The 20,188-nt window shown below is 47.8% G+C and overlaps 1 protein-coding gene across 6 annotated transcripts in view; it reads right to left on the bottom strand.

Annotated features, from left to right (window-relative positions):
• MPND (MPN domain containing) overlaps positions 1-20,188 on the bottom strand; it is a 303,470-nt gene that overhangs the window by 279,125 nt on the left and 4,157 nt on the right. For 5 of the 6 annotated variants that reach the window (XM_089687867.1, XM_089687865.1, XM_089687866.1 and 2 more), the window contains one exon: positions 16,546-16,755. The exons of the other annotated variant lie outside the window; for it this stretch is intronic. In XM_089687867.1, coding sequence (XP_089543993.1) covers positions 16,546-16,749 — 204 coding nt within the window. In that variant the 5' untranslated portion in view covers positions 16,750-16,755. The remainder of the gene's footprint in view (positions 1-16,545; positions 16,756-20,188) is intronic. 6 annotated transcript variants of the gene reach the window in all.

The following is a 20,188-nucleotide window of genomic DNA, read 5'->3' as shown; positions in this document are numbered from 1 at the left end:
GGGGTGGGGTAGGCTTCCTTGAAGAGATGGGTTTTCAGGGTGTGCCTAAAGGAGAGGACAGTAGGTGATAATCTGATGGGTTGGGGCAGGGAGTTCCAGAGGATGGGTGACACCCTGGAGAAGTCCTGGAGGCGGGCATGGGAGGAGGAGACCAGGGAACTAGAGAGAAGGAGGTCTTGTGAGGAGCGGAGTGTGCGTGCTGGGCGGTACTTGGATATTAGGTCAGTGATGTAGTACGGGGCAGTATGGTGGACAGCTTTGTACGTCAGTGTTAGGATTTTGAATTTGATCCGTTGCGCAATCGGAAGCCAGTGGAGGGATTGGCAGAGGGGGGTGGCGGAAATGGAGCGGTTGGAAAGGTGAATGAGTCTGGCAGCCATATTCAGGATCGAATGAAGCGGGGATAGCCAGCGGCGAGGCAGGCCAGTGAGGAGGGAGTTGCAGTAGTCGAGTCGTGATATGATGAGGGAGAGGATGAGCTGTTTAGTGGTTTCTGGGGTTAGGAACGTGCGTATTTTGGCGATGTTGCGGAGGTGGAGTCTGCACAAGTTTGTTAAAGATTGGTGTCAGGAATGGACTTGCCAATAGTGGTGGGACTCACCTGCCTTGTGGGCTGCAATACCAGGGCTGGCCAGCGGGTGCTCTCAACAACCAGAGGTTCACTTCGGCAATTAGCCATCACCTGGGGCTGATTGCAGGTGTATTTAAGGGATGGCCAGACCTGCAGTCTGTGCCTTGGTGTGTGTTTTTCCATGGGCCCCTGTACCTTGTAACCTGCATTCCTGTTCCTGTTTCTGCCTGACTTGTTGCTGACCCTGCCTGATCCTGACCTCTGCTGACTTCTCCTGTTTTGATCCCTGGCTTGTGACCCTGACCATTCTCTCCGCCTGCTCCTCCTGTACCTACCTGCCCGATAGTTATCCACCCGGCCTGCCTGACTATGTTGTGCTCTATATGTGTATGTACCTGTGTATCTGTATCAGTTTAGGTTTGGGTTTGTTTCACCTTGTTGTATGTATTTGTGTTAGCTTGGGGTTTGGTGCACTGCGTTTATGTTTGTATTGTTAGTCTTAATAAATTGTCTTTTTTATACCATATCTGGAGCCTGTGTTTCCCTGTGTCAGTACACACATCTCTGCTCACACCCGCATCCCTGACATTACACCAAGACCACAAACCTGACCAGAAGTGGCTGCACAGGGAGGCCATCTTGGCTTATTGTTGCTGGGAAGGATGGATCTTGATGAGGTGGTGTATTTATCTCTGCTAGTGTTTGATGACAAAGACTATGCTTATCAGACTCTTAAGGAGTATACCCGGGATCAACTGCTAGAGTGTATAAGGATCGCTCATTGTCTAGTTCAGTGGTCGGCAAGCCGCGGCTCGCGAGCCACATGCGGCTCTTTACACGCTTTAATGCGGCTCTTGTGTGCCGGGCTCCGCTCCCCTCCCTCCTCTCGGGCGGCAGGGACTCTGCAGCGTGATCCAAAAAAAAACAGCCAGGGCAGCGCGCTCAAATGCAATGATTGGCCAGTCTCGCTGCCACTCACATCCTGATAGCCAGTGATTGGCTGTCAGGATGTGTGTAGGCGGGGCAGCGTGACGAATGTGAGAGGAGCTAGGCTCCTCTCACAGTCCGCCCTGAAGACCGGAATGGTGCGGGAACACGGCGAGAGGAACACGCGGAGCAAAGGTAAGTGAATTGACACAGGGGGGACTTGGCTTACTACTTGCTACTTACTTACTACTACTATATGAGGGATGAATTACTATATGGGGGATGAATTACTATAGGGGGGATGAATTACTATATGGGGGATGAATTACTATAGGGGGGATGAATTACTATAGGGGGATGAATTACTATAGGGGGGATGAATTTATATGGGGGATGAATTACTATATGGGGGATGAATTACTATGGGGGATGAATTACTATATGGGGGATGAATTACTATGGGGGATGAATTACTATGGGGGATGAATTACTATATGGGGGAGGAATTACTATAAAAACTTATTGAAACTAAAAACAGTGTACCATCCTATGTATTTTCAGTTTTAAAAATGTGGCTCTCAAAATAAATTTCAATCGTGGTTTTGGCGAGATTTGGCTCAGTTGAAAAAAAAGGTTGCCCACCACTGGTCTAGTTGATCAGGGCACAGAGTTTTCTGAGGTGCAGCCATTGATCCAGGTTTGTGCTGAGTTGGCTCGGTCCTGTACCCCTGAAAGCAGGGATGACTTTTTTCCCCCATTTACTGTGGATCAAGTGGAATCACTGGTATGGTTGTTGGAGGATGATCCAGATTGTTTCCATGAGCACTATGCAGCATGTCCATCACATGTGCTTATGGATTGCATAAACGCAGTGCAGTCTTTGATCAGACAGGCTAGGTGTAAGCTGAGTTTTGTTAAACCAGTACTGCAGACATGGACAGATTTGTTACACCCAGCCTCAGTTGGCTTGCAACATCATTCCTCTGCTCAAGGCACTCTTCCTGCATCCCCGACAGCACCCCCAGTGATGGCCCAGTATACTCTGCTAACTACCACATACCAGTCCCCTGCTCCCACTCGCTGCACCTATCCTTTCCTCAACCCTGTAAAGAAGTCCTCTGTAGCAACTGCTCCCTCCTCTGTTCCATCCTCCATCCGTTTACAAACCTGCGCTTACTTACAGTGCTCCGGTAACTAAAACCAGGAAAAGGCGAAAGTTCTTTCCAACCAATACCATCCTGCCAGTATCCAAACCGGTCAGACTCCCATCTGAGAACCTGCCTTCCGTGGTGCAGCCTGGTGCCTCGGCGCCCACAGTTCAGCCTTATGTCTCTACCCAGCCTGATGTCTCTACCCAGCCTGATGTCTCTACCCAGCCTGATGTCTCTACCCAGCCTGATGCCTCCACCCAGCCTGATGCCTCCACCCAGCCTGATGCCTCCACCCAGCCTGATGCCTCCACCCAGCCTGATGTCTCTACCCAGCCTGATGAACTGATCCAGCCTGATGATCCTATTATGCCAGATGACTCGGTGCCCGCTGTCTTGCCAGATGACTCGGTGCCCGCAGTCTTGCCAGACGACTCGGTGCCCGCAGTCTTGCCAGACGACTCGGTGCCCGCAGTCTTGCCAGACGACTCGGTGCCCGCAGTTCCGCCAGACGACTCGGTGCCCGCAGTTCCGCCAGACGACTCGGTGCCCGCAGTTCCGCCAGACGACTCGGTGCCCGCTGTTCCGCCAGACGACTCGGTGCCCGCTGTTCCGCCAGACGGCTCGGTGCCCGCTGTTCCGCCAGACGGCTCGGTGCCCGCTGTTCCGCCAGACGACTCGGTGCCCGCTGTTCCGCCAGACGACTCGGTGCCCGCAGTCTTGCCAGACGCCTCGGTGCCCGCAGTCTTGCCAGACGACTCGATGCCCGCTGTTCCGCCAGACGACTCGGTGCCCGCAGTCTTGCCAGACGACTCGGTGCCCGCAGTCTTGCCAGGCGACTCGGTGCCCGCAGTCTTGCCAGGCGACTCGGTGCCCGCAGTCTTGCCAGGCGACTCGGTGCCCGCAGTCTTGCCAGGCGACTCGGTGTCCACTGTCGGGCTGGTTGACCTAGAGCCCGCTGTTGTGCCTGGTGACTCGGGGCCCGCGGTCTTGCCAGATGACTCGGAGCCCGTGGTCTTGCCAGATGACTCGGTGCCCGCGGTCTTGCCAGATGACTCGGTGCCCGCAGTCTTGCCAGACGATCCAGTGCCTGATGACCCAGTGCCCGCTGTCGTGCCTGGTGACCCAATGCCAGCTGTCGTGCCTGATAACTCAATGCCCGCTGTCGAGCCAGACGATCCAATGCCTGATGACCCAGTGCCCACTGTCATACCTGGTGACCCGATGCCCGCTGTCGTGCCAGTTGACTCAGAGCCAACTGTCACGCCTGGTGACTCGGTGCCCACTGCCTTGCCAGATGACTCGGTGCTCGCTGTCGAGCCAGATGACCTGATGCCTTGTGACCCGATGCCTGCTGTCGTGCCTGGTGACCCGATGCCCGCTGTTGAGCCAGATGACCTGGTGCCCGCGGTCGAGCAAGACGATCCAATGTCTGATGACCCGGTGCCCGCTGTTGTAGCTGGTGACCCGATGCCCGCTGTCGAGCCAGATGGCCTGATGCCTGCCGCCCTGCCTGGTTGCCCATTGCCCGCCGCTCCACCTGGTGGCCCGGTGCCTGCTGCTCTGCCTGGTGGCCCGGTGCCCGCCGCCCTGCCTGGTGGCCCGGTGCCTACTGCTCCACCTGGTGGCCTGCTGCCATACCTGGGGGCCCGGTGCCCGCCGCTCCACCTGGGGGCCCGGTGCCCGCCGCTCCGCCTGGGGGCCCGGTGCCCACCGCTCCGCCTGGGGGCCCGGTGCCCGCCGCTCCGCCTGGTGGTCCGGTGCCCGCCGCCCTGCCTGGTGGCCCGGTGCCTGCCGCTCCGCCTGGTGGCCCGGTGCTTGCCGTCCTGCCTGGTGGCCCGGTGCCTGCTGCTCCACCTGGTGGCCTGCTGCCCTGCCTGGTGGCCCGGTGCCTGCTGCTCCACCTGGTGGCCTGCTGCCCTGCCTGGGGGCCCGGTGCCTGCTGCTCCGCCTGGTGGCCCGGTGCCCGCCGCCCTGCCTGGTGGCCCGGTGCCTGCCGCTCCGCCTGGTGGCCCGGTGCTTGCCGCCCTGCCTGGTGGCCCGGTGCCTGCTGCTCCACCTGGTGGCCTGCTGCCCTGCCTGGTGGCCCGGTGCCTGCTGCTCCACCTGGTGGCCTGCTGCCCTGCCTGGTGGCCCGGTGCCTGCCGCTCCGCCTGGGGGCCCGGTGCCTGCCGCTCCGCCTGGGAGCCCGGTGCCTGCCGCTCCGCCTGGTGGCCCGGTGCCTGCCGCTCCGCCTGGTGGCCCGGTGCCCGCTGCTCCGCCTGGTGATCCGGCGTCCAGCCCGATGTGCCTCCGTCCGGTGCCCAGCTCGAAGTGCCTCCGTCCGGTGCCCAGCTCGAAGTGCCTCCGTCCGGTGCCCAGCTCGAAGTGCCTCCGTCCGGTGCCCAGCTCGAAGTGCCTCCGTCCGGTGCCCAGCTCGAAGTGCCTCCGTCCGGTGCCCAGCTCGAAGTGCCTCCGTCCGGTGCCCAGCTCGAAGTGCCTCCGTCTGGTGCCCAGCCCGACGTGCCAGTCTTTGATATCCCGCCAGTCACCGGACCCGGGCGGTGGAACATTTTGCCCAGCTAGGACTGTTTGGAGCGTCCTGAGGCCGCTCCTTGAGGGGGGGGTACTGTCAGGAATGGACTTGCCAATAGTGGTGGGACTCACCTGCCTTGTGGGCTGCAGTACCAAGGCTGGCCAGCGGGTGCTCTCAACAACCAGAGGTTCACTTCGGCAATTAGCCATCACCTGGGGCTGATTGCAGGTGTATTTAAGGGATGGCGAGACCTGCAGTCTGTGTGCTTTTCCATGGGCCCCTGTACCTTGTAACCTGCATTCCTGTTCCTGTTTCTGCCTGACTTGTTGCCGACCCTGCCTGATCCTGACCTCTGCTGACTTCTCCTGTTTTGATCCCTGGCTTGTGACCCTGACCATTCTCTCCGCCTGCTCCTCCTGTACCTACCTGTTCGATAGTTATCCACCCGGCCTGCCTGACTATGTTGTGCTCTATATGTGTATGTACCTGTGTATCTGTATCAGTTTAGGTTTGGGTTTGTTTCACCTTGTTGTATGTATTTGTGTTAGCTTGGGGTTTGGTGCACTGCGTTTATGTTTGTATTGTTAGTCTTAATAAATTGTCTTGTTTATACCATATCTGGAGCCTGTGCTTCCCTGTGTCAGTACACACATCTCTGGTCACACCCGCATCCCTGACAATTGGACTTGGGGCTGGAAGGATAGGTTGGAGTCCAGAATGACACCAAGTACTCTGGCCTGCGGGGCGGGTTTGATAGTGGCGTTGTTGGATGTGATGGAGAAGTCAATGGGGGGTGGTGTCCGGGCTGGGGGGAAGACAAGAAACTCGGCTTTGGAGAGGTTCAGTTTAAGGAAGTGGAGCGACATCCAGTCTGATATGTCGCTCAGTAGGTGTGTGATTCGGGCAGAGACCGAGGGGGTGAGGTGGGGGGTTGAGAGATAGATTTGTGTGTCGTCGGCATAGAGGTGGTAGTTGAAGCCGTGAGAGTGTATGAGTTGGCCAAGGGAGGAGGTGTAGATGGAGAAGAGAAGGGGCCCGAGGACAGAGCCTTGAGGAACCCCAACAGAGAGGGGGAGTGAGGGGGAGGTGGTAGCATTATAGGTAACGCTGAAAGAGCGTTGTGACAGGTAGGATGAGAGCCAGGAGAGAGCAGAATCTCTGAGGCCGAGGGAGTGCAGTTTTTTGAGGAGGGGGTGGTCGACTGTGTCGAAGGCCGCAGAGAGGTCAAGGAGTAGGAGCACTGAATAGTGGCCATTAGCTTTGGCGGTTAGCAGGTCGTTGGAGAGTTTGAGTAAGGCAGTTTCGGTGGAGTGTAGGGGACGGAACCCGGACTGTAGGGGATCGAGGAGGTTGTTGTCGTTGAGGTGAGAGCTTAGGCGGGTGTAGACTAGGCGCTCGAGGAGTTTAGATGTAAATGGGAGCAGGGAGATGGGTCTGAGGTTGTTCGGGTCATTGGGGTCCAGGGAGGGCTTTTTAAGTATGGGGGTGATGTGTGCATGTTTCAGAGGGGCGGGGAAAGTGCCGGAGTAGAGGGAGAGATTAAAGATGTGGGTGATGGAGCATAGGATGGAGGGGGAGGGAGATCGTAGGAGTTGTGAGGGAATAGGGTCGAGGGGGCAGGTGGTGAGGCGGGCATCAGAGAGGATCTTGGAGACTTCCTCAATGGTAGTAAGGTCAAAGGTGCAGAGTGTTGGGGGGGCTTCAGTATGAGGAATGTAGGGTGGGGTGGAAGTGTGGGTCAGAGCAGTGGTTGGGCCATGGGAGAGGGGTGATGAAGGGGTAGCTGAGTAAGGGGGAACGGGGTTGGGGGGAGTTTGAGCAGCAACGAAGTCCCTGTGGGTTATGTCGAGGGAGAGGGGGGATGAGGGGGTAGCTGTGTGAGAGGGGACGGGTTGAGAGGGCATGCGAGTTGCAGCGATGTCCTTGCGAATTGTGTCAATCTTGTTTTTGAAGTGATTGGCAATCTCAAGGGCAGTGAGTGAGGTGCTGGGTGGAGGTGGGGGTGGCGAGAGTAGAGAGTTGAAGGTGGAGAATAGTCGGCGAGGATTGGAGGAGAGGGCCTTGATGAGGGTCAGGAAGTAGGCTTGTTTGGCTGCGTAGAGGGAGGAGGTATACAGTTGTGACCAAAATTATTCAACCCCCAATGCTGTAAAGGGGTTTAGGGACTATAGTGTACATTTGGAATTGTATTCAGAATCAAATCCTACAAGGACGTTGTAACTACCCAAATGCAACTAAAATGACATCAATTGTTTATGTAATACAGTAGTAAATGGTTCTTATGTGGTTTCTTCATTGCCACAATTATTCAACCCCTTAAAGACTACCACTCTGAAGAACAGAGGTTCATACAGGTGCTTTCCATCAGGTATTGAAAACACCTGTGGATGTCACCGAGCAGCAATCAAGCATAATAAGCACCAATTAGGCAGCTTTAAAATGACTGTGATACTCAGCTCCTTCTAGACATTTACTGGTGTGGTTACAAACATGGTGAAGGCAAGAGAATGGTCCAGGAAGACAAGAGAAGAGGTGATTTCTCTTCACAGGAAGGGCAATGGCTATAAGAAGATTGCAAAGATGTTAAACATACCAAGAGACACCTTAGGAAGCATCATTCGCAAATTCAAGGCAAAGGGCACTGTTGAAACGCTACCTGGTCGTGGCAGAAAGAAGATGCTGACTTCGACTGCTGTGCGCTACCTGAAGCGTAGAGTGGAGAGAAGTCCCCGTGTGACTGCTGAGGAACTGAGAAAAGATTTGTCAGATGTGGGTACAGAAGTTTCAGCCCAGACAATAAGACGCACACTGCGTAATGAAGGCCTCCGTGCCAGAACTCCCAGGCGTACCCCCTTGCTGTCTCCAAAGAATAAGAAGAGTCGACTGCAGTATGCCAAAAGCCATGTGGACAAACCACAAAAGTTGTGGGATAGTGTTCTGTGGACTGATGAAACAAAATTAGAACTGTTTGGGCCCATGGATCAACGCTATGTTTGGAGGAGGAAGAACAAGGCCTATGATGAAAAGAACACCTTGCCTACTGTGAAGCATGGTGGAGGGTCAATCATGCTTTGGGGCTGTTTTGCTTCTGCAGGTACAGGGAAGCTTCAGCGTGTGCAAGGTACCATGAATTCTCTTCAGTACCAGGAGATATTGGATGGAAACGTGATGCAGTCCGTCACACACCTGAGGCTTGGGAGACGTTGGACCTTTCAACAGGACAATGATCCCAAGCATACCTCCAAGTCCACTAGAGCATGGTTGCAGAGGAAAGGCTGGAACATTTTGGAGTGGCCATCGCAGTCACCAGACTTAAATCCGATTGAGAACCTCTGGTGGGACTTAAAGAAAGCAGTTGCAGTGCGCAAGCCTAAGAATGTGACTGAACTGGAGGCCTTTGCCCATGAAGAATGGGCGAAGATACCCGTAGATCGCTGCAAGACACTTGTGTCAAGCTATGCTTCACGTTTAAAAGCTGTTATAACTGTAAAAGGATGCTGTACTAAGTACTAAGATTGAATGTCACTTGGGGGTTGAATAAAACTGATAATGCTGTGAGCACAGAAAAGACATTTGTGGTTATTTCATTATAACTGTTATGTTATATTTGTCTGACCTACAAGTGCCTCTTTAATGTAAATGTAAGCAAGATGACTGAATGATCAAAAGCAATGTCAAACTGGCCAAAACACTCAATTTCAGTGGGGGTTGAATAATTTTGGTCACAACTGTAGGTGTGGAAGGCAGATTTGTAGCGAGTGAAGGCTTGTTGGGATTTGGTTTTGCACCATAGTCGCTCCAGGGCACGACTACGTCGTTTGAGGGTTTTGGTGCGATCAGTCTGCCAGGGCTGGAGCGGTCGGGGTCTGATGTTGCGTGTGGTTAAAGGCGCTAGTGAGTCAAGGGCTGTTGACAGCGCGTTGTTGTAGGCAGTCATAGCCAAGTCGGGGCAGGACAGGGGGAGGATGCTGTCATGGAGTTGGGGTTGGACGATAGAAGAGGGACTGGTGGGGAACAAAAGGACTCATCATGGCCACTTTCCTTTTTGCTCTGCAGTTGAAGGAAACTGCTACCATAATGTGCCCTGCTGTGTGTCCCATAATGTGCCCTGTTCCCTTGTAATGTGCCCTACTGTGTGCCTCTAATGTGCTCTGCTTCCATGTATTATGCTCTGTCCTTATGTAATGTGCCCTGCCTCCATGTAATGTGCGCTGCTCTCATGCAATTTGCCCTGCTCCTATGTAATGTACCCTGCCCTCATGTATTGTTCCCTACTCTCATGTAATGTGCTCTGCTGCCCCCCATATAATGTACCTGCTGCCCTCCATGTAGTGTGCCCTGCTGCCCTGTGTACTGTGCTCTCCTGAACCCCGTTATCTGCCCTGCTGACCCCATACCCCACCCTGCTGCACCACTGTACACTTCTTATCTCAAGTCTGACTCAGAATTGAGCATCTTTCAAAAAAAAAGCAAGCACATTAAATATGTATGTTTTAATATTGTTTCTGTTATTTAATGCTATTCTTAAAAATATTTGTTATATCAACAGATCACTGATCACTCGAGCACTCAAACTTGTGACCAAAGGTAACTGCAAGGTAAAAAGGTTGAGAAACCCTAAGTGCATCCATAGTGTTCAAGCTGGTGATAGTGAAAGGACAGCTATCAATAGGAAGAGATAAGTGCAGTTGAAATTCTGTTTAGTTATGTGTATTGGTGTGTCGGTTGTGGGATTTAATTGTCTTTGTGCCTCCCTTGGGTTCAGAGATCTTTAGTGAACTCAACAGTCCTTTTAATACCTAATATCTGTCAGCAATCAAATGATTGATTGTTAGTTCTTAAGCAGGCAATTATACCCCTTACTTGCCATTTATTTTAACTGAGGTCTTAATTTGTTTTCTTTTTTTTAGTTTAGTTTGGAGTTGATTTTAAGTCAATTGTGCTCTAGTGGGCTTTTCTTTTGGAAGTCTTTGTTGTTATTTTATGGTGATAGGTTTTAATTTCCTATTAATTTGGCGTGATTAGATTGTAGCACTCAAGTGTTACTGATGTTCCATTTGTGAACTGCCTTTTCTCTGTTAAAAAAGTGCGTGCAAAACAATTCACATCATCATTCTACATTCCCTACATACTCATATCTATTTTTTCTAAAAGAAAAAGATAAAGCTCCAGTCTTTTGTTTTGGATGTGTAATAACTTACCAGTGACACAAGTTTGGTGCTAAGAACAAAAAAATTAAATACGGAGACACAAGGCATAGGTAACAATTTTCCTATAACAAAGACTAACCACCTTGGAGATTCTCTTTTTTTAAATATACTGTATTATGTTCATAAAACATTCCACAACCATTTCACTTAAGATTTTCAACTATTACTTACATATACAATTATGACCCATCAGAAATCACATATCTCATGAAATACACCCTTCATATTACTTCAACTATGTACAACCCCTTAAATAACCACTTCCAATAGTTGTATATTTGTAGAATGTTTTGCTGTAACCATTTTACAACAATTTACATATATACTTCATTACTCATCAGAGGTTACCTAAGGCAGGACTCAAAACTACAATCAAGAATCAATTCAAATATAAGTGCAGTGCTAAAGCATAAGTGACAAATGCAATCATAGAGTGTTTACGTGAATAGAAGTGTTCATACAATAAAAACATCTCAGATCATATAAAATCATAGAATCATAAAAAACTCTAAAAATCTGAACATAAATAGTCCATGGCACTACAGGTCACAGAAGTGCCAAGTGATACATGTGTGCTTTTTAGCGATATTAGTGATTATACAGTTTGGCACTACAGGTCACAGCAATGCCTGGTGATCGTGGAACTACAAGGTGCAGCAATACAAGCTGGGATGCTCGAGAGTGCTCATGATCCAACATAGGAATCTGCCACCTTATGTGGATGTGCACTCACCAGAACGCTACTTCTATAATAGCGTTAATGCTGATCCTTATGGGGGGTCTCAGGAAGCCATAAATAGGGACCGGACTTCTCCAGGGTCAGGGCTATGCAAAACCAGCCAAGGATCCTCCTAGGGGGAGAAGCTCACCACAAGAGCTGAAGGTATGGCAATATAATGTAGCATTTATTGTAAATAGTTAAAAATAATCCATGTGGATACAGCGAAGAGTTAAATCATAAAAGCATACCAAGATGGCCGCCGCTCCAAACTCCGGCCGCAGTGGCGTGACGTCGCCCCGTAAGGCTCACCCCAATGATTTTATGATTTTAAATGATCTGAAACGTTTTTATTGTATGAACACTTCTATTCACATAAGCACTCTATGATTGCATTTGTCACTTATGCTTTAGCACTGCACTTGCATATCTTGTGTTATACAATCAGGAATGTTATCTTCATTCACAAAAAAAGACCAGTGTCCCCTCTTTTAGTTTGTACTTACACAAAACCTTATTATTATAGCGCTAACTGAAGATGGGTTTACCATTCATAAGTCAGGAATGTCATCTGGAAGCTGAAACATGAAAGTGCATCAGAATAGTTCCCAAGTGGAACGTTAACCTACAACTCGTGCTTTGATTTTCGCTCACCCACTCACTCTCCTCCTTCATCAGTGCAGACACATCCTTACTAAGACTAGAGGAATAATCTGAAAATAAAATCAAACCAGAATCTCTTTCCTTAAAGTGAGATTTTTCAAAGGACATGACCAAGTTTTTTAAAGGAAACATTTAACAGGAAAAAAAAGAATAAGATTTAGCAGAAGCAACAGGTACATCAAAAACAGAAGTAGACTGTAAACCTACAAAATGAACAGCAGACAAACTAGGCTGGATTAAGAAATTTGAGAGACATTGCTCAGGGGTGGGACCCAGGGCCAAGGATAAAGGGGTACCACCAGTCCTCCTGTATGGGGTCCAGGACAACAGGGGAGCCCAGGCAGTTGGGTGAATTGGATGTGGGCAGGGAGGGTGATTGGCATGGCAGAGGGGCCATTACTGGAACCAAACCGCTGTATGGCTCTCTCTGTAGCAGCTGAAAGCTGGCTTTTTCTTCTCTGCCTTCCACTGGCTTTCAGATGCTGCAGAGAGCCATAAAGGGGATCAGTTCCAGTAATTCCCCCCCACCCCCACTCTTCACCCTCCTTGTGCACCATACATTTCCCCCTGCTGCCCAGGCCCATCTGTGTGCCCCCACCCCTACAGCGCTGTGGACTTCCCTCATCTCCTTCCCACCAGCAGCTGCAAGCACACAATAGGATCCTTCAGGATGAAGAGTGGGGGGAGGGTCCGGTAAATATGACACATTTACCAGCTCCTTCCTTTCCTGAATGAACACAATGAATATTTGGTACCGATCATTCACTGTGTTCATTCATAACTGAAGCATAGTAAATTGTGTATTTTGGGGGGGGGGGGGACAGTCAGGTTGGCTGTATGGGACCCCGTGGTTTCTAACAGTAGCCCTGGTGGCCTTTTGTCAACTGTAGTATGCATGTCCCAGCAGCAAACAAACGTTACATGCACATGCAACAGCAGTATAACCCTGTAACAAGAAAGTTTGTTTGCTTTTAGGGAGGCAAAAAGACCCTTCCCCTGGCAGATGTCAAACACTTTTAGTTTACATGAAAACTGGTAATTCTGTCCATCCCAATGTAAGCTGATAAGGGTATACGAGTAACTAGATTTCCTTCCCTTTCATATCCCCAGTTCATCCTGAACCTTACTCATAGGAGACAGAGAAATCCTCTGCCGAGATAGATTAATTGCAAACTAGGATAGCAATGGACTTGAGCAATGACTCAGTCTTGAGAATGGGATTTTTAACCAATCACTCAAATCCATATCCCCTTTGCACAATTTATATTTAAAATGGTTGCAAAGATTTTAGGTTTTTTACCTCCATGAATTCTATGCATGAAGGTAAAAAAACCTTCTGTGTGCAGCAGTGTCTCCAGCCCTCTCAATACTTACCTGAGCCTCATCACGGTCCAGCGATGTGCATGACAGCCTCGGCTCTCATGGGTCTCTGCCTCCTCATTGGCTGAAACAGCAAGTGGGAGCCATTGGCTCCTGCTGCTGTCAATCACAGCCAGTCAGTCAATGAGGAGAGAGAGGGGTGGGGCTAGGCCACGGATCCGTGTGTGACAGGATACATGGAGCAGCAGGTGCTCCCATAGCAAGCTGCTTGCTGTAGGGGCACCTGACAGGAGGGAGGGGCCAGGAGAGCCTGAGGGGTACCTGAGAAGAGCAGGATCCAGGCTGATACCACTGCACACAGTAGGTAAGTATAACATGTTTCTTATTTCCCCCCCCCCCCCCACAAAAACCCTTTACAATAGCTTTAAAAAAGATATCCTGGCTCTCTGCTTTCACAAATCTTATATCATAATCCAGTGAGCCCACTGGGGCAGTAAACACAAAAATTCTGCTATAAAGCTCACTATTACCTTCCAAATTGGAGGGGGGATCCTCTAAAAGCCATTTTGATCCTGCCAAGTTTCTCTGTCAGGCACCCCCAGAGTCTGCTTTGCAGACATAAGTAGTTGGCTACTGTAGCAAAAAAAATCCCTTCATCTATGCAGATTGTAGTTTGGACATACTTTCTTCTACAAGTGATACAATTTGTACAATTTTGTTTGGGGTCATGGCTCTTAACACTCTTCCCTTCCATAGTAGGAGGGACATTCCCTGATCCACAAATAAGATTTACTGAGGGCTGATTACCCACAGTAACTGCATCAGATTCTGTTGATCCAGTGGCAGACATCCTATCCTCACCAGCTAAATCAGCAGAAAAAGACTATAGGGCAAGATGACTGGTTTGTATAATAATAACATTGAAAGCAGCTGATACTCATGCACCCCCCCCCCTATCTATTAACCCCTTTCTTCGTATCTATTGCTTTTTCTCCTTTCCCCTTTTCTTCTCCATTTATCTCTCACTGTTGTTGTTAACTGCAATAAGAGTCAATATCACAATCTCCAATCCTATATATATGCTTAGTTTGGACTACATTGCTGCTTGCATTTTGTATCTTAAATAATTATATGTGAATAACAACACAATTATTCTGTTCTGTATAGTTCTGTATTGAACTCGGTTTTGTTTTTTCGATCATTGGCCTTTTTAGACCTGGTTTATTGAACTTTTTCTTCACCACCTGTCATTTCTCCATGACAAAATCAATAAACATACTGAAATGAAAGCAGCGGATACATTTTTCCCTACAGACTTTTCTAGTACACTAGCAGCAAAACACTTTCTCTGATCCAGGTCATATTGTACGTTTAACCTTGGGAACAGGTGGCACAAACAGCTGATCCAACACACTTAGACAGCAATACTGCACTCATTACCCTCAGCAACTGCAACCAACAAACATACTGCACAATTTAAATAAGGTTTAACATTGAGAGGCAGAGTGAAGTCATCAGACTCCTCAGAGACAGACTTAGCAGATTCTTCTTACATCTGGATCACCTCCACCATGCTGTTTCAGGCACCAATTCTGCATCCAATCAAACATTCATACCCATCTAGGTGGATGCAGAATCAATCCATGCTGCATCTGTCCACCGCTGGCATAAAGACCAAGAAGTGTCAAACACTGCTGATCACTCAGTTCTCCGTTTTCAGAGAGCCAGTGACTGACAGTCACTGGCTCTCTGCTCTGCCCTTCCAGCTGTCACTGGAGCACTGGACTGACCAGGGGACACTGAGAGGCTGAGGCAGTCCAGGCATCTGGGTAGATCCCAACTGTAAAGTCAGGATCTTAACATCAGCCGCCTAAAAATGGGTCACAGAAATGCAGAATGAACTGCAATCCTGTGACCCATAGAAGTATAGCCAAAAGAGCTTTGACCATAATTTTCCTTTGGCAAAGCAATACTTCTGTTTATATTTTGTGGGTGCTGCTGTCATAATAAAATGTGCCAGTTTATTTTTCAGCTCTTTGACTGAATTAAAAAATTAACAGTGTTTGGCCAGCTTAAGAGGAGCTTGTCAGTCATCTAAAATAAAACCCAACAGCTATCCAGCCTGCACTGGAAGTGGTACATCAGCTCATGCCATACTCCCTATGCAACATAGGACAGGGCGGAGGTGCATCCAAAAGCAAGTAACTACAAAAAAAAAAGTTGCTTGTCAGTCATCCCCAGATGCTCATGTCCAATTTTTTTAGCTTCCTCAAAAAGGGGCAAAATTGAGGAGGCTTACCATATTAGCAGCCACTGCCAATGTGAAAAGGCATCTTTGGTCCTTAGAGTCAGTCCTCTGTTCATTCATTTGCACAGGTAGTTATTTAGGGCCCACTGTTGCTGGTACAGTCTCTTCAGCAAGTGCTAATGAACTGCAGTACACACTAATCTGTTGGTGGGCAGTTCTTTTCTCAATACAGTTCTGCAAGCTGATCAATGGCTAGGTTGGAGCAGTGAAAATTTCCACAAACCCTACTGGCCTGGTGTAGCAGTTTCTGTAATCCTGTGTACTTGCTTAGGAAGTGCTGGACCACCAAGTAGAGGACATGGGGCAGGCAAGGAATGTGTATTATTCTCCCCAGCTAAAGGGTGGTCCACAAATTTTTGCCCTGGTCACAGCCTTGTTCAAATGCAGATTGCATGCTGTTAGCAACCTCTCAGACTTGGGAGCAACCAGCAACTCTGGCATGGTCAACCAGACGGAGGAGCTTAAGCACTGCATAGTATCTTTTGGCTTGAGAGACATAATGTTGGCTCTGGGGCACTTGGAAGGGCCTGGTGGTTATGATGTAAAGGGGATTTCCCTGGAGTAGGACAGGATGAGGGCAACAATGAGGAGGGAGTTGAAGTGACAAAGCTAACAGTGCCTTCTTCCAAATGTCTACTATTTGCTGCCTTTTTTCCAGACTCTAAAGGTTCCCCCTTTTTGCAGTGAAAATTTATATATACTATCACTGCTCATGTTTGTTTAATCATATGTCAGTATAACCAGATATTAGTGGTCATGTGTATCCTGCTGTTGTGGTCCAGCAACAGGAACACATTTCGCTTTCTGCAATAAAAAACCCTTACCTTTCTGCTTGTAAACCAATTTAGAATGCATACTGTGTACATTCTTAACTTACCTTGATGCCAGGTGAATTAACCCCCCAACCACCCCCCCCGCCCCCACCCCCCATGAGCATGCTTGAGAGTTATGTCATCGTGGATGAAGAAGATGTCGGCATTGATAAAGGAACTCACTGACATTTGAAAGGAGTATCGTGGACTTTAAACATCACTTGGTCATTTTAAACATCATTCATAAAAAATCTACCAATAATGTCTTTACACGTAGCTACATCTGAGTCTTCAACTTGAGTCTAAGATTTTTTTTCTCATTTTCAGCATGCAAATAAAATGTATGTATTCACCAGGTAGTGAATTGACAGGACTCCTTGGCCTGGTTCTATTAAGCCATCCTTCAAAAGTACCCTTAGGGTAATGCCCCTCTTTGTTAAGAAGTTGCCAGACTTCCCAGAGGGAAGCACTTTTCCTGAACTCTCTACTTCAGTATCCTCGAGTTCCTCTTCATCTTCTTCTAGACCTTCAGCACCCCAGAAAGACTGCTCCTCCATTTCCAGCTAACGTATTTAGAAAAAAATGAACAAGTTTCAGAAATTTGTTTTCATTAGTCTGCATACCTACAAGCTAAAGATATTAAAATGAACACTTTTGAGAAACTACACAATATTGCTCTATATGCTATTGTTCTTTTTAATATTGATTTGGGGACAGTTAAGTGGGAACCCCTCTCAAAGCAGCCCCTAATGCTTAAAGTGGAGCTCCAGGCTCCCCCCAAAATATTAAAAGTCAGCAGCTACAACACCTGCAGCTACTGACTTTTAGTTTAGGGACACTTACCTGTCCAGGGATCCAGCGATGTGCTCACCTGAGCCGATTCTTCGGGTGCAGGGGTCGGCATTTTATGTAAGGGAAACCAGCTTCACAGCCAGTTTCTTACTGTGCATGCACGAAGCGTGCTGCACTTTATGAATGGTCCCGCAGTCTTCTGGGACCTGCAAAGTGTCCTAGAAGGCTGTGGGGGAAGGAGGGGGGCCGAACTTCTGGCTCTGATCACTGTGGCAAATGTGGGAATGGGTACCTGCTCCCCCCAAAAAGTGACAAATGTGGTAGTGGAGGGGGGAGGATACAAACAAGTGGAACTTTCCTTTTTCAGTGGACTTCTGTTTTAAGTGCATGTTGGTTAGTATCAACATAGCAATGAGGCCTCACCCCAGTTATGGGAGTACCAGCCTGCATGCCTGGCATGCTGGGTTGGTTAATTCTGGAGGGAAGAGGGAGGCACACTAAAAAAACAATAAACATTTACATTAAAAAAAAACCCAAACATTTAACCCCCTTGTGCTGAAACAATAAATAGGAACACAGTTTTAGCAATGCAAAGAACCAATAACCTTATTTAACAAGGTTCACACAAAGATTCTCCTACATTGAAAATACTCTCTACTGTACTTTAAACATTTTTTTTGTAATAATTACATTTTATTATTTTTCAAAAACTAACAAGCAGTTATATACAAAATATCTTTTTAAGTTTCATTCTGACTGACATCAAAATAGTACAACTATAACAACTTTTCTACCGCTTGTTTATATATCTCAAAAGAAAAAAAAAAAAAAAAGCTACTGCGTTTGTCTCTGAAAATTTCTAAGAAATACTAGTTATAGTTTACTCTGAACTGTGGTTGTTTCATAAGAAAAAGGAGGAAAATGGGAAAAAAAGAGAAAGAAAAAAAAAAGACAAATATCCACACATACAAAAACACAAACACACCATCGAGCATCTCTCATAAACACCATGTTAGAAATAATGCTCAAGGTGCAAACATGGAAACTAATCCATAAATGATCTCAGGATGTCACAGCCCATAAACTCGACCCAAGGAAACCACAACGATATATGTTTATGGTAACAATCATGTATGGTTTCTATTAGGTCCTCCATTCTCTTTAGTTGGTTTATTTAATCTATTCACTCCTTAATGGAGGGGACAACCTGAGTATTCCAATATCTTGGTATTACTGTGCATACTGTAGAGAATAAATAACAGGACAGCCCTCTTTTTGAAGCTGTTGGGCTTCAAGAACTTTAAACATTTTAATAACATTTGTTTATGCTACAGCTGGTGATTTGGATGTTACATTGTGTGAAGGCTGACAGAAAGTGATGGGAGAATCTCACTGAATCTCGCTTGGATTAAGTAACATAATTATTTACTCAGTGAATTCCTGTTTTTTTTTGTTGGCAGTTTGTTATTTTAGGCCAGACATAGTAAGCACATGGGGTGGGGTTTGGTAAAAAGTGCCAGTGGCAGGAGAGTTTGTCAGCAGTGACAACAAGCCTAAATTCAGAGACACGAGGCACAGGCAGCTTTTTTCTATTGAAATTAGAGCTTCATCGCATGCGTGAAAGTAAAAAACCTTAAGCCTTTAGAACCACCTTAATGAGTGGCCTCATAGTTTTCCAGGTAGTACAACAATCCCAAATGGGGAGACACAGTTCATGGGTAGTTTTTTTCCAGAAAATCTAGCGGCCCATTTATAAATGAGCTAATTTTTTTAATCAGTGCTGTTTGTTGATTTGTGCAGAAGGATTGTTTCTTGTAAGATATTTAAGTTATTTTGTGCATGCGTGCTTTAGGACAAAGTGAACAAGAGAAGGAATAGGGGGTTAGCAAATTGCTTACACATGTAACATGGAAATAAGAGCAAACAGTATCAATGAAATCAAGAGATTTTTACAAACTTCTTAAACTGAAGCCTCAAAAAGTTTGAGATGTTCTTGAAACATGTCCTTATTTATGTGTCCTGGTGTCTTTGTCTAGGTCACAGATCATTTAATATAGTCATGTCACATATTGGAAGTTGGAGTATAGTTGCTAGCCACTCTGCCTACCTTCACACATCTCTATGATTAGGCACATCTTATACTTTGTCTGGGGCTCTTGTACCATAGAGTGGTAGATGAGGACACAGGGCCAGGTGCAGCACTTGCTGCTGAGGGTATGTGACACCTCCAGGCTGTGCTCAGCACAGGACCATCTTTAAGGCAGGGCAAAGGTGGCATCTGCCCAGGGCCCTATCATTGTTGTGGGGCCCAGCATCCTAACAATCTCTCCCTGTAACATAGTGCAGCTGCAGGGAAAGGAAAGCAGTGAGTGGTGGTGTCCATGCCTCACAGTGGAGCTGGACGAGGTGAGAGACACACTGACAAGCAGTGGTAGGAGTGAGGGAGGATCTTAGAGAGGAGGCAATGACATTCAGCTGCTAATCTATCACCCTTCTTTTCTTGCTATTAACATTACCAGCACTGCCTGTACAACACTGGTCGGCATGGATGAACGGACAACTGGTATGTTGTGTGATTAACAATCCAAATTAACTAATTTGCCCTGCCAAGCTGAATTTTCACTCCTCTGGCAACCAATCAGTGAGTGGTAAGGATTTGCAGTAACCTCTAGCCACCAATCAGTGAGCAGTAATAATGTGTACTAAGCTATAGCAACCAATCAGTGAGTGGTAAGGATGTGCAGTAACCTCTAGCAACCAATGGTGAGCAGTAATGATGTGCGACAACCTCTAGCAACCAATGGGTGACCAGTAATGATGTGCAGTAAGCAACCAATCAGGAGTAGTAACCTCTAGCAACCAATCAATGAGCATAAATGATGTGTTGTAACTTCTAGCAACTAATCAGTGAACTATAATGTGTGGTGTGACCTCTAGCAACCAGTCTATGAGTGGTTATGATATATTGTGACCTCTGGCAACCAATCATAATCGCTACCTGATCTGCTGCAATTAAACAGATTTTGAGTCTAGCTGCTTTTTATTGTATGTCTCAGAGCAGGTGGAAAGCGAAATTGCATGCTGGGGGGCTGGGTGTTTGTTGTTGAGCTGGGGGGGGGGCAAGAAAATGTTTGCCCAGGGTCCAATCAATATTAAAGATGGCCCTGGCTCAGCAGAGTGGAGCTGTGTGTGCTTGTGCTTTTT

The sequence above is a fragment of the Staurois parvus genome, unplaced genomic scaffold (assembly GCF_062004578.1).
Source record: "Staurois parvus isolate SC_StPar_1 unplaced genomic scaffold, SC_StPar_1.0 ptg000439l, whole genome shotgun sequence".
NCBI classification, from domain to species: Eukaryota; Metazoa; Chordata; class Amphibia; order Anura; family Ranidae; genus Staurois; species Staurois parvus.
This window is presented reverse-complemented; position numbering and strand designations above follow the sequence as displayed.